Source organism: Maylandia zebra, linkage group LG15 (genome assembly GCF_041146795.1).
Source record: "Maylandia zebra isolate NMK-2024a linkage group LG15, Mzebra_GT3a, whole genome shotgun sequence".
NCBI lineage: Eukaryota > Metazoa > Chordata > Actinopteri > Cichliformes > Cichlidae > Maylandia > Maylandia zebra.
Window position 1 is genome coordinate 14,772,266 of NC_135181.1, and position 15,199 is coordinate 14,787,464.

Here is a 15,199-nt window from a genome sequence, read left to right on the forward strand (position 1 = left end):
ATCTGTGACCTTCACAAATGCCTGTACATTTGTTTGCTGCTAAATCACCCTGCAGTGCAATCATTAGTGTCTAAATTAATGACAGAAAGGAGGAGAGTGACTACTTTGGCCAGAGTTCTCTTTTCTAGACATGTTGCATAACGCGCTAACAAGCTTCATTGAGAGAACAGCGTGTTCTGGCACACATGCTAAAGCTGAAGGAAACCAGATTCTGTCACATGGGCGGATTTGGTTTTTCTGCGAATTGCTGTTCCTCTTGTCTGTGACTGCAGATGAGCTGATGCCATCTCTCCTTCCTCCTTTCTACGCGGTGTTAACACTCTTTCCTTCCTTGACGAGCTGATTTTCTTGTCTAATTTTCCAAATTTAAACTGATTGAAAGTGAGCCTGATTTATCCAGCTGAATACTGAACACCAAGACAGACACACAAAAACACACAAAAAAATCATCATAATCTGCTATACTGACAAGCAAGTGCATGCATGCACAGAAGTGGTGTCAGTATTTTGACATTCAGTGTCAAATATACAAACTATAGAAATCAGATAAAGGCAACTTGTGCAAATAAAAAAGTTAGAAATATATATGTGACAACAGAACTATTCAGTAAAAATGTGAGGATGTGCAAAATGTAAACTGTGCATGAAAAATATGCATGCATGAAGAAAATAACCCAGAAAATAAAACACAGATATAGGAGGAAGCTGATGGACAGAAGCCTCCTTCCACAGGGGAAGAACTCAAGAAGTGCATGTTCACTTTGGAGGGTTCAGCTTGAACAGTTCCCCACCAACATTAGGTGTCAAAGTGTTTGGAGACTAAACTGCACTGGAAAAAGTTTAATAATTGTAATGAATGCTTTCAGGTTAACAAAAGCTAAGCATGTGCCGCAATTCAGGAGATTATTATTCATGCAAAGGATGCGAGTCTCTTGTTTTCTTCACAGGTATTCCAGGTACCACAAAGTTCAGGCCGATGTTAATACAGGTAACTCTTTGTGACTTTAACTGGCACAGACTCAGGTGAGGATTCTCAGATTCTCCACAGGTTTGAGCTCAGGTAAGTGCTCTCTGATATCTGCAGGTTTGTGGGGGCGAGAGCGGGCCAGGCGGGGTTCTTTGTCCAGGACAAAAGCAGTGATAGAGAAAGAAAGGTAAGATAAGTAGCAAAACAAAGACAGAGAGAAAGGGAGAAGGCAGTTCAAAACAAAGGAGGACCGTGACATTAGTGTCCTGCAAGTACTTTTATTACCCATTTCCATAGGAAAGCACAGAAAAACAAAAATCAACAGCAATCATATGCTGTAGGCATTCACATTGAATCCTGTGTCATATGTAAGAGACAATTGTTTAATCTATAATCTTTTAGCAAATGGCGAACAAAAACAGGAAGAGCTTGTGTAATACAACAAGCCACAAGCCTCAAAAACAACCAGGGCTCTATTAGTACCTCTCTGACAGTCCAACTCTGCACATTCTTTGCACGATTCAAAATTCTTCCAAAATGTAGACCTCAGTTTATAGCTTTCGTTTTTTCTTTATTGGGGTATCTGTCGAAGGATCTCCACATAAGAACACGGTGGCTCTGTTTCAGGTTATCTCCAAACCCCCAAACTAAGATGCTGCTAGTAACATCAAAAGGTTTGATAACAAACAATTATGCAATAGAAATCTTTTGAGTTGCAATGAAAGAAATATGTTGTCTTCATTTTAAAAGTCCGTTTTTAAACTCTACTGTGGAGGAAGCTGACAGTCACTAGCACGGCGTTCTGGATACATTTGTTCAGCAGTTGGTCACTTGGTTTTTTTTTTGTCTTTAAAAGGTCAGAAAATATAGCACGCGAGGCTGCACCGCTTTGAGGTAAATGCTAACATCAGCACGCAATCGCCACAGTTTACAGTGTTGCAAGCAGCGTTTCTAGTCAGCACTTAACATGAATACAGCAGAGGCTCATGGGAATGTTTTTAGTTTTTGCAGGCTTTTGGACTTGTTTTGGGAAAAATCTGAAAAAATCTGAATCAGTTAGTAGCGTTGGTCTTATGAAAGCCTGTCATCCTGTAGTTGTTGAGACATTTCAGTCAGATTGACAAATTACTTTCAAGTCTTGTGGAAGAAGGAAGCAAGAGTTACAGTACATGAAAACATGAACCTGTTCTTAAATAATCCTTCAACTGGTTGATTTAACATTGGATAATCTTTCTGTTATCCATTTCAGCGTCGCACGGGGGGCTGGAGCCATAGGGCGAGAGGCAGGGTATACTGTGGAGGGGTCACCAAGCTAACGCAGGGCTAACACAGAGAGAGACAGACAAACATTTGCACTCATATTCACACCTATGGGCAATTTAGAATCACTATTTAACCTTACCCACTACGTGCATGTCTTTGGACTGTGGGCAGAAGCTGGAGTAGATAACAAGAATCCACACAAACATGGGAAGAACAACAACCTCCACACAAAAAGCCCCTGGCCAGTTGTTGGATTCAAACTCAGGACCCTCTTGCTGTGAGGCAACAGTGCTAACTACTGCCCCACCCCACCATGATTAGAGTTATTACACCTAATCTGATATATCTGTGATTGAAAAGACAGTTTCATTAATATTTTATCCACAGGTTAAATAAAAATAGTCCATGTGTTCTTGATCTTTTCTCTATGTGGGATCTTCTTACTCTGGAAAAATAGACTATACACTAATGAGCAGAGATGGGCAGTAACGCGTTACTTGTAATCCGATTACTTTTTTCAAGTAACGAGTAAAGTAAGGGATTACTATCGCAAAACCGGTAAGTAGATTACCGTTACTTTCCCGTAGGAACGCTGCGTTACTAAAACCGTGATTTTTTTTTCGCGAGGTCTCATGACAGTGACGTAAGCGAGTGCGACGTTTTTGACAACAGCTGTGTGCAGATCAACAATGGATAATATATGGAGTGCGGAGAGAGTATGAGCGTGCAGCATTCAGGGGTGTCAAACTCAAATACACAGTGGGCCAAAATTCAAAACTGGAACGTTAATATTTATTGAAATATATTTATTCCTCCAGATATAAGAATGAATCTTTTCTTATGGAGTCAAACACGTTTTGCTGAAAAACTGAATATGGAACAAGCAAAGCTTGATACTAAACAATATATATATTAGCTGTATAATACCAGTAGGCCAGCTCTAATAGTAATTTGGTGTGGCTTCATGGGCCAAATGTAATTAGGCTGCGGGCCAAATTTGGCCCACGGGCCAGAGTTTGACACCTATGGTTTAAAGCGTGGAAGTACTGACCTTATTTTGAGTTTGATTCCATAAAAAGTGACAAAAACATTAGTGTCTGTTGTGCGTGGGAAGAAAACTTCTTTTTACAGCGAAAAAACCCCTAAACTTCCAAGCAAGCACTGAGTGCGCTACGATGTAATGGGAAACTCACAGAGAAACTCACGGATTCTTCCACTGACCCCTGCGGCACAACTGCACCAGGGTAAACCTCCGCCTACTCCACTTCTGCTTTACAGGTGAAAATAGAGCAACAGGACCGCTATTCTTTGATTTTATTTATTTTCTGCTGTGTTTTACTGAAAGAGTGAGTGTAAACAATAATATATGAATTTTATTTTATGTGCTGGAATGTGCAGAAAATGGGTTTAAATATTAAACAAATTTCTTCCAGTCAGAGAATGTTGCATATAATTAAATTTTTGCTTGATGCATAAAGTTAAAAGATTAAAACTAATAAAACAAGTTTTAAAAAGAGACTTTTCCATTTGATTACATTTTGTATGATGGATTATGCAGAAAAAGTAGAATTGGGCTGAAAGATATGTCGCTTTATCACCTCTTCAGGTTGTAAATCGTGTTTTTAAAATGTAACTAAGTAAGTAAGTAATTGATTACTTTTGAAAATAAGTAATCAGTAAAGTAATGGGATTACTTTTTGGGGGAAGTAATCAGTAATTAGTTACTGATTACTTTTTTCAAGTAACTTGACCAACACTGCTAATGAGCAGGTTATATCTGTCCTCTGCTTGTATCTTTGACTCTCAGCTCTGTTTTTGACATACGAATGATCACTTGTCATAAAAGGGTTAAAAGAAATATTTTCTATCTGAAGCAGACATTGTAAATGCCCTCCATGCCTTCATCTTATCACATTTAGGCTATTCCCAATACTCTGGTCTCTGCCAAAAGTAAATCTCCTACTTCACCTGGCTCTAAATGACATGGCCTCACTCCAGCCTACACTATAGATGTACTCAGACCTCATGAACCAATGTCAGAGCCCCCCCCAACTGTTCCCACAGCCCACCTCTTTACAGAAGCCACCTTAAAGACGTTTTCTGTTAGAGACTTGCAGCTGGAGCGCGCTTTACAAGAAGACTGAGGTTAGCAAACTCAGTATCTACTTTTAACCCTTTACAGGGGCCTCACTGGAGTACCCACCATTAACTGAAGCATTACATGTTTCAAGACTTTTTGTTATCTTTTCCCCAAAATTTGCTATTAAAGGCAATTTTTACAAAAAAGCTTTTCTATAAAAACGTTTCTTATGCCCTCTCTTTTTCTTTATAGCCCTATGTATTTAATTTTATTTCTAATTTTTTATTTATTATTCTATTCAGCAAGTCAGTGTACTCTCCCTGCTGGTCCCAAGCCTGGATAAATGGCACCGGCTGCGTCAGCAAGGCTAAAATCTTCACTAAATCAAACATGCTGATCATCAAGAATGAGATATTGGATCAGGGATGAGCTGGAAGCACATGATCACTTTTTCACTACTGGTTTCACTTCACGACCAGTAAATGCCTTCCATGCAAAGCACAGGTGACCGTGCCAATCTGCTAGTCACCAAAGAAGAAGTGACCTAAGAGGTGGTTGGGGCTCGAGAGGTAATCTACTCATTGCACGTCTGGTGTTTCAGTCCCTGGCTCCTCCAGTCTGCATCTCAAAATATCCTTGGGCAGGATGCTGGACCACAACTTTCATATATGCATCTATCAAGAAGGTTTAAATTATCGCCCTGCTGGAGACTCTTTGTTTCCCATGTATGTGCGGGTCCTCTGTGGAATCACCAGCTTCCTCTCACAGAGCAAAGACAAGCATGTCAGATTAACTGAAGTGTAAGTATGAGTGTGAATGCTTGTCTGTCTTAGCCCTGTGACCTGTCCAAAGTATATCCTGCCTCTCTCCCTGTGATAGCAGGGATAGGTTAGCAGCCCTGAATCAGATCAGCAACACAAACTGACATGGCTTGTGGTCTGTAAAGCACTTTACAGTCATGTTTTGAAAAATTCTGTACAAATAAAACTTTATTTGTATTATTCTGACACTGTTTGACTGCAGGTCTCAAACCAGTGTTAAATTGGATTGATTTTACTTGTAATGGTTTTCCATCCCACACTCATCAATAAGCATGCTGGAGATTTGTTTTTCATTTACAGTAATTACCTGCCGCAGGTTTTACTACTTTCCTTGACACTGGTTTACCACTTTCCGTGTAGGCTTGGGGGCATGTTGACAGACCTAGAAGCCCTCCCCCCAACCCTCACCCGCAACCGCCTTCTGTGTGTGTCGTCACCGAAGTTCGGCACAACACATTTAGACTTGTCCTTTCGCTCTGCTCATCCAAATCCAGGCTCCCAGTGGGGTTGAAGTCTTGAACCAAAAGTACAAAAGATTATGTTGTGAGTCCATTACTGTACTGAAAAAAAAAAAAAAAGAATGAATGTGTGGAAGCATGCCCTGCTGATTACATAATACCATGGCTGTCAGTCAAGACTAATGAGAAGAAACTAACAGAGTGGCAATCTGCAAAGTTTGCCCTTTAATAATGTGTAATGATTTTAATGATTTGTGGCAGCTGAGGCATAAACAATACACTGTGGTGTAATGTTAACAACAGATTACCCCCCCCCCCCCCCCCCCTCACGTCCTCACCTGAATAGACATCAAGGTTCATTATTCACCCTTTTTTAGAAAACACATGATGCAGTTCCAGCAGGGGGGTTGCACTTGCAGCAATTAGACGAATTAGACAAGAAACCTTTTTTTGGATATTTAAACATTTTGCCTGTTATGTAACGATATCGACAGACAAAGGCATAATTAAATCATCGATACGGAAACGAAGAAAAGTGCCACTTCTCACCACAGAACGCTCACCTTTGTCCTCCCTCCACACAGAGTCTGGTGTCAGTTCCTGTGCCCTATTTTTCTCTGACATGTTCAGACTTTTTCTTTTTTATAAAGCTCTGAAAACTCTGTGGTTGAGCATCATCTTGAGCTGAGTTTCTGCTTTTTACTAAGACACTCATGTGGGCCAGGATGAAGTGTTAGCTGTGGGTAAAAACAAATCTGTTTTCAAGTGTACTGCTTTCTTTTTCTTGCTTGTTTTGTTTCTTTATAGGCTGCAATAGTGTGAAGAAGCACCACATTTGCACCACTGCTCACATCTGAAGTCAGACACTGAAACTCTGTTTATGTTTACTGTCAATTCTAGCTTTTAGAGAAAGTCTTACCTCGTATAGTGCTAAGAGATGTCTTTATATGCAAAAAATACAAAAAGATGCAGGATGACACCGTCACCTTTTGGCTTTCTTTTCTGTGCAGGAAGTCGTTCTTGCATCAAGAGGTTATTCTCAGAATTTCTGATGTGTTGTAAGAGTCTAGCAGGTGCTTACAATACTGGGTTTGTTTTTGACATTAATAGACTGTTTATGGGCTGAAAAGCTGTTTCTGCGTGTCTGTTTGTCTGAAACTGGCAGTTCAGTCTTGACTTTGAGATGGAGGCTTTGATCACAGCAAGAATTGAAACCTTAAAGAAAAATCGTTACAGTAGAAGCATTTTTAATGGCAAAAAGATAACAATCCACTTCTCTTTAGTCTCAGGAATTTAGTTGAGGAATGATTTAATTTAGCTCAGTTTTGAGACAAAGTACAATCATCATAGGAATAAAAGCAGTTTGATAAAGACATGAAGATGTACAGTTACTTATATACACAGCTAAAAAATAAATAAATAATGGATCATTGAGCTGGTCAGTTAAGTCGCAGAGGGGGGTTTTAATCAGGTTCAGCTGCTTCGGTGTTCATGAAATTAACAGTAGAGGCATCGATGAGACAATACCTGAAACAGGAACAGTTTTGCAGGTGGAGGTCACAGGTTTTTTTTCCCCTTCTTCATCTTTTCTCATCATTTTTTTTTATTAGTTTTGCATTTTTCTAAAGGTTAGTTTTGCATTGTCACTGCTGGCAGCATGAGGCGATATCTGGACCCTACAGATGGTGCACAGCATAGTTCAAATCATCAATACGTGCCATTGCCAGAAGGCTTGCTGTGTCTCTCAGCACAGTCTCAAGAGCATGGAAGAGATTCCAGGAGACAGGCAGTTACTCTAGGAGAGCTGTACAGGGGTGTAGAAAGTCCTTAACCCATCAGGACCGGTATTTGCTCCTTTGTGCAAGGAGGAACAGGATGAGAGAGCTACAATGCCAGAGCTACGAAGTGACCTCTAGCAGGCAACTGGTGGCTTGAATGTCTCTGACGAAACAATCAGAAACAGATTTCACGATTGTGACTTAAGGGGCTGACATCTTGTAGTGACCCCTGTGCTCACTGCCCTGCACTGTGGTGCCACACTGGGGGTAGCTTTAGAATACTAGAAACAATACTAGAAACTGTGCTTTTCACAGATGAGAGCAGACTCGCCCTGGAGAATGTTGTGCTGCCAGAAACATCTTTCAGTGTGACAGATTTGGTGGTGGGTCGGTGCTGGTCTGGGGAGGCACATCCATAGAGGGATGCACAAACGTCTACAAGCAGGCAACGGCACCCTGACTCTCCATTAGGTATCAGGATGAAGTCCTTTGACCCATTTTTCTTTTCATTTTTATGAGCTGTATACTTGGCACTAACAAACAGCTGACTTTATGTTTTACTTGTGATTTTCACAAGACCTTCACTTACAACACATGCTCAGCTGAAACCTATACAAGTGACAGACGATATACAAAGACATACACTTTCAACTTATTAGACCACATGACCATGTGGCATGAAACTGATCTTAAAGCTGGCAAAAAAGGTTAAAGTTCAAACACATCCCATCACATGTCTTGAAGACATGAAAAAAAAATCTTACATCATGGCTACAGTTTAATCCAAAAAAGTCTAATTCTAAACAGAATTTGTCGTTTATGTCAGAGGGCTAATTTTAAAAGCCGACTCTTTTGGTTTTATTACATTCTGTATTATTAGAAAGCGAAAACCAAAAAAAGAAAAAAGAAAAAAAGAAGTGACTCAATGGACCTTATATGGTACACTTCCTGGAGACGGTTGCTACAACAGTTTGTATCCTCTTGGTTACCGTTTGTTGTCAGGCCTAAACGCTGACATTAACAAGCTAACAGTTAGCTAGAGTATCTGGGGTTTTCTGAAAGATGGCTTTTGCTTCACACAGTCACAGAGATCCAAGCGGAACATACACCTTCTCCAGCCGCCCCAGAGCTGTCGAGAACCGCTCAAAGTACAGCGAGACGTCGACTGAAGAGTACGGTGCCGTTGTTCATGGTGTCTTAGATGCGAGCTTATAAGTGGCTAACTGTACCTGAAATATAGCATATTGGCTGTGGAAATAAAATCCACTACAGCGGCTTTACTGACTGTAAGAAAAAGTAGCTGAAGTTTATATTTCATTTACAAGTAATAAAAATCCGAGAGCTAAAGCATCCTGTTACTTGAATAATTGAGTAAATCAGATAGTTGTGGTCAGAAGTTTAAATACACTCGTCATGGGCACGAATGGCACTATAATTTTGGGATTTTAATGATTTCTTTGAACTGTTCTTTTTTCTATGTTGAAATGATTATACAGCATACTTCTTTAATGCCAATAATTAGGTGCAAAAGTATAAACACAGGCTCAAATCATACATGTATCTTTTGAGATTTAAATGTAGGTGCTGAAGGTACTACATTTTTAATAGGCCAAGACCTAATAAACAATCATGATTATGCACAACTGGTAGTTTCTTTTAACCAGCATAAAAATGATTGGAGCCATTTCTATACAACTCCAGATTTCTGGATCATCAGTTCAGACAACTGTTAGAATGTGTTACCACTTTTCCAGACCTAAACGGTTACCTCAGATGAGAAGAAATTGGTTAGGATGTTCACCAACAAGGTTCAAACCTAAGAACGCTGTACCAGCTGGCTAGTATGGTGGTGGTCGCATCAAGCTCTGGGGATGTTTTGCTGCCAGTTGCACGCTTTGTGCAGCATACAAGTAAAAATAATGAAGAAGGATTACCTCCAAATTTTTCAACTTCACTTCAAATCAAAAGCCACATGGCTGAAACTTGAACAATAATGCTGAACACAAATCAAACTGGTTTTGGATTAATGAAGCAGGCTAACATTGAGCTTCTCGAATGACCTTTCCAAAGCCCCGACCTCCTTGAAAATATGGCGACTACACTTAAAAGCCATGTGTGAACCTGGAAATCAAGGGATTTAAATGAATTCTACTAATTCTGACACTGAATTGAAGTGGTTGAAGGACATTTAATCAATTATAAAGGGAGGTATGTGCAAATATTTCAGCCTGTATGTATAATTTAGACTCTATGTGGATTAGACAAAATCCAAAAATAAATTAAAATGTATGCACCCAGTTCTTGATTTTTAAAGTGATTAAAGATGTATACTGAACATTCATTTAAAGAAATCTTCTGAATTCTGAAACTACCATGACATTCATACTCACGATGAGTGGATGCAAACTTCAGACCACAACTGTATCTCAATGCAAGCGGGGGAAAAAAAGATTTTCAGCCTTTGAATTCCCACAGACCTAATAGAGTCAAAGCAGTTGATGGTTGTTTAGAAGTGGTGAACATTTATAGGTGCTGGAAATAGTTGGAAACTTTTTGCATGCATTAAAATGAATTGTCGTCTTCCTGCAGGACAAAGCGTCATTATGGAAACATTATGTATGATCGCCGTGTTGTCAGAGGAAATACGTACGCCAAGCATATCCTACCAACTGTAAGTGTGAAACATTCATTTTCTGTTTTTTGTGCAGTGTAGGTTGTAGTTCTTTCCTCCTTTTCCCCACTGATAGACAGCTCAGCCAGACCCTGCAGAGATACGAAGACAACAGGCCAACAGGAGACGAGCCATCGCTCGAAAACAGGCCAGGGAGCAATTTAGACCCAACACTCCTGAAGCACTGGAGGGCAGAAAACACACTGATGTACAAACTGGTAAAATAATTCCCTGGACAACTTCGGCACATGTAAAATAATTATTTCTGACTCCAAAAACATGGAGTTTTTATAATGAGCTTGCTTAATTTTCAGAGCTCTACCTTGAAGAACTGAGCAATATTATTGCAACTACGGACATTGAGTGTCAGACTGACCCCTTCCTGGACAGACCAGCAACTCCACTCTTCATACCTGCCAAATCTGGCAAAGATGTCGAAACACAGATAGAAGAGGGAGAGGTAAGTAGTCCCAGTGGAAGGTTTGTTTAATAGCATTAACATAGTTCTAATAAAAAAAGGTTAGACCTGTTTGTTGCCTTCTGTTTTTCTGGAGGAGCCAATAACCCAGACCTAGACTTCTCTTTATAAGGCTGCCAATCACTTTGGCTCGGAGACTAAAGTACAGAATTTACTATACATTCAGGCATGTTTTGAGGCAAAACCTTTTTTCAAATTTAGTTGGCAGGGGACAAACATGCAGAAATGAGCTTGCTTTACAGGCGTTACTTCTTTTGGTTATTTTTGCTTTCTGTGTTTTAACAATTCTCTAGTTATTCTATATTTTGTTTTGGCTTTTTAACCATTTTGACCATATTTTAACCGGGCCGATCGTGGCTCAAGAGTTGGGAGTTCGCCTTGTAATCGGAAGGTTGCCGGTTCGTGCCCCGGCTTGGACAGTCTCGGTCGTTGTGTCCTTGGGCAAGACACTTCATCTGTTGCCTACTGGTGGTGGTCAGAGGGCCCGGTGGCGCCAGTGTCCGGCAGCCTCGCCTCTGTCAGTGCGCCCCAGGGTGGCTGTGGCTACAATGTAGCTTGCCATCACATGTGTGTGTGAATGGGTGGATGACTGGTTGTGTAAAGCGCTTTGGGGTCTTTTGGGACTAGTAAAGCGCTATACAAATACAGGCCATTTTTTTAACCATATTAATTTGTAATTTGGGTTTCATTATTTTATTTTATTCACTGGTTGGAGGTCATTTAATATTATTTTTTTCTGGTTTATTTATTTTGAAGTTGATTTTTCTTTCTTATTCCATGTTGCTCTGTTTTATTATCAGCTTGTCAGTAATCAAGACTCAAGTGTTGGTCTTTGCCTTTAATTCTGTTGCCTGTGAATTGCCCAACTTTGTGGAACTGAAAAAGAAAAGTGCTGCTAATTTATTTTGACTTTGTAAGGTAGTAATGAAAACAAGTTTTTAAATATTGTAAAATTCACAGTAAAACACCACTTTTTTATACTCGCCCTATGCAGCTGTTTGACTTTGACATTGAGGTGCAGCCAGTGTTGGAGGTCTTGGTGGGTAAGACAATCGAACAGTCTCTGCTGGAGGTGATGGAGGAGGAGGAGCTTGCCTGTCTGAAGGCCCAGCAAAGAGCCTTCGAGGAGCTTCGAAATAATGAGCTGGCAGAGGTGCAGCGGCTCCAGGAGATGGAGAGACGACACAACGAGGAGAAGGTATTCAAGTTCTAGAAACGGTCTCTTTATCCAAACATGTCTGTCTGCAGCCTGTAAACCCTAAACATGCAACTGGACTTATGCTAACCAGGTTTTAAGTTTTGAACTTAAAGTACCATTTTGTTATCTATTATAATTACACTCACTGGCCACTTTAATAGGTACCCCTGTTGCACTTCCCATTAATGCAAATATTAGCCAGTCACAGGCCAGCAACTCAATCCATCATCAGCTTGGGTTCTCTTTAAGTGCTCCAGCTTCCTCTTCACAGCCCAAAGACAAGCATTTAGTAGGGTTGGGTTAATTGGTGATTCTAAATTGACAATGAGTGTGAATGTTTGTCTGTCTCTTTGTGTTAGCCCTGTGACAAACTGGCAACCTGTCCAGGGTCTGCTTCCGCTACGACTACTGGACAGGCCCCAGCTCCCTCATAACCCTGAATTAGATAAGCTGAAGAAACTGCATCGTTGTTGGCAAAATTAACATTGGAACTGCCAGACTGCTCTGAGGTGATATGAAGGCAATCAAAAGAATCACTTGTTATGAACCTTAAAGCAGATGGACTACAGCAGCAGAAGAAAAGCACACCAGGTGCCACTCCTGTCAGCTAAGACCAGGAAACTGGCTACAATTGCCTGATCTGATCAATCTTGATTTCTGCTGTGAAATTTGGATGGTAGGGTCCAAATTTGGTGAAACATAGAAATTTCAATAGGGTCCATGTCAAGCTGGAGCCAAATCTCTGAGGAGTGTTTCCATCGCCTTGCTTAATCCATACAATGAAGAATCAAAACAGTTCTCAAGGCAAAAGTGGGTCCTGCCCCTTATTAGCGTGGTGTACCTAATAAAGTGGGAACAGTTTAGACATCTATTTCCTGTCAAGATTAGCTGTTGTAGATATGTGTGGTGATTCATCATCTTTAAAAAAAAAAAAAGAAGTCACACAGGGAGCACAAATAATGTTGCCAGAGAAACAGTGTCATCAAACCAAGTCTGATATGGTAGTAATGTCACAGTGCTGATGAAGCAGATTAACTGTGTTTGAGTACTAAAATTCATATTTATGAGTCACTATGCATACTCCTGTAGTGAAGCTACATGAGTATGATCTCACTGACATTTTTTAGATATAATAGAGGTCATAGTGTTTGTGCACTGCTTACCCCTGCTAGGTATGGTGGAGAATTTCAGGATTTCAGACATCATGAATGTGAGTTTTTTGGTGCCAGATTAAACAGATTAATCTGGGTTCTTTCCTCCCTCAGGAGCGTAGAATTGCACAGCAGAGGGAGGTGCTGAGGAAAGAAAAGGAGATTGCAGAGAAGATCGCCGCCCGGGCGTACACCCAGCAGTACTTGGCCGGTCTTCTACCCGCTGTCTTTACCTCACTAAGAAGGCACGGCTACTTTTACAACCCCGTGGAGAAAGGTCGGCCTACTTGACACACGAGGGTGCCGCTGCCCTCTGTTGCTAAAGCGTAATTTCCTTACATCTGTGTCTATTAATAGATGAAAAGATAATTTTCTCAAACTTTGCGGATGAATCATATCTGTGGTTTTGATTTACAGATATCGAGACTAATTTCTTCCCATGGCTGATGGACGAGGTGAACAACAGGGTGGAAAGGAGATACACAGCAAGAGAGATTCTTGACAGTAAGAGACATTAGTTATTTTATTTCATTTTTTGATGACATCCCTTTTTTTGAGATTTTTTGGGTTGATGTATGCAAACCTAAATTTGCTATATTTAACAAAAACTTCTGCATAGCTATGTTTAAGTATTTTTTTTTCCAGCTTATCATTTTCTGTAGTCCACTCATCATTGCTGTAGATTTTCTGTAATTATACTTTTATTTAGCATTAGTTTTTTTTTATCACTTCAAAGTGCTTTATAAGTTCAAACCAACTCAAATAGAAAGCAGAGAAATGAAAAGAATGGGACGTGCCACTCAAATTGAAATCTATTTGAGGATTCTGTAACAGCACTGAGGGTGGAGGAAGTACACCTTGCAGGTGAAAAAAGGCTTTTTAAAAACTTTATTTTAGACCCAGGTCAGCAAGTTTTAAAGCCTTTAAACATTAGATTTGACTGGTGACCATGTGTGCAGTTTATAAATGACTGATGAAATTAGTCATTTATAATAATTGGGCAAATAATTGAGAGGAAATAGCAGTTTTAAAAAAAAAATTCTAAAAAACTTGGTTCAGGAGGGTAGAGGTCTGCATTTACTTCTTGTAAACTTTTCCCCAGCATGCATTGTGTGACTACCATCTAGTGGTGCGTGATAAACATTACAGCTGTCACTGAAGTCAAACAGGACGGGGTGGGGTTGCACCTGTGTGACTGAAACATTTCCATGTTTTTGTCTGTTTCAGCTATGATCTACGATGTAACCCAGAAGAGACTTGAGCGCTTCAACGAGGAAGAGACACAGCCAGAAAAGTCTGATTCATAGAGAGATTTATACACAAGTATTTACCACAAATAAAAGTTTTTCTTCATGAACTGGTTTTTGTTTACGGCTCCAAACCCAGGCTACCAACAGGGAAGGTAATAACTGCCCGCAGGTGGACAAACTATGCCATGTCAACATTCATACTTTGGTTGAAGGGTGGCTCTTCTTAACTTTTTAAGTTAAGTGTCTTTCATTGGCTGTTCATAAATGACTGATATGATAGATCGGTAAATAGCTAATATCAAATGATATTAGACAGGAGGCCAAGGTGAAGGTGGCAGAGCTGGAATTGAAGATGTTAAGATTTACATCTGGAGTTGCATGAATGGGCAAGATTAGAAATCAGCATATCAAAGTGACAACTCATGTTGAGTGGTTTGGAGTCAAAGTAGAAAAGTGAGGCTGAGATGTTTTGGCCATATAGTAGTGGAGGAGGAACAGAGAAAGACCTCAGAGAAGATTCATGGATGTAGTGAAGGAGGACATGCAGAGGGTTGGTGTGACAGGATATGAGGAATAGGATGAGATAAAGGCAGATGAGCCTCTGGGGAGACCTCTAAAGGGAGCAGCACAAAAAAGCAAAGATGATGACATCGGCCTGTTTGATATATCAGTTAATAATAATAATAATAATAATAATAATAATGATAATAATAATAATGGATTGCATTTATATAGCGCTTTTCGGGACCCCTCAAAGCCCTTTACAATACCACATTCATTCACTCTCACATTCATACACTGGTGAAGGCAAGCTACAGTTAGCCACAGCTGCCCTGGGGCAGACTGACAGTTGGGCTCCAATGATTAGTAGTTCTGTGGGTCTTTTTTGCACTTATGAATTCGATGCAATAGTTGTCAATTATAGACCTATAAATAGAAACAACATGTTACAACCTCAAGATAATAGAATTATTAAAAAGCTGAAGTTCAGGTTTCCTCATTTTTCCCCCTTGAAGGCAAGCTTTTTCGTTCAGTTCTGCAGTACAATTGTTCATTTACTGCTTATCTGAATTAAGTTCCTGTG

The 15,199-nt window shown here is 40.1% G+C and overlaps 1 protein-coding gene across 1 annotated transcript; it reads left to right on the forward strand.

Moving 5' to 3' along the window:
• The first annotated feature begins 8,338 nt into the window (after positions 1-8,338).
• rsph3 (radial spoke head 3) lies at positions 8,339-14,222 on the forward strand. Its single transcript, XM_004550424.2, has 8 exons — positions 8,339-8,539; positions 9,957-10,038; positions 10,115-10,256; positions 10,353-10,498; positions 11,511-11,714; positions 12,980-13,142; positions 13,283-13,369; positions 14,093-14,222. Exons 1-8 carry the CDS (start codon positions 8,430-8,432, stop codon positions 14,170-14,172), a joined length of 1,014 nt encoding a protein of 337 aa, XP_004550481.1. The 5' UTR covers positions 8,339-8,429; the 3' UTR covers positions 14,173-14,222.
• The last annotated feature ends 977 nt before the right edge of the window (positions 14,223-15,199 follow it).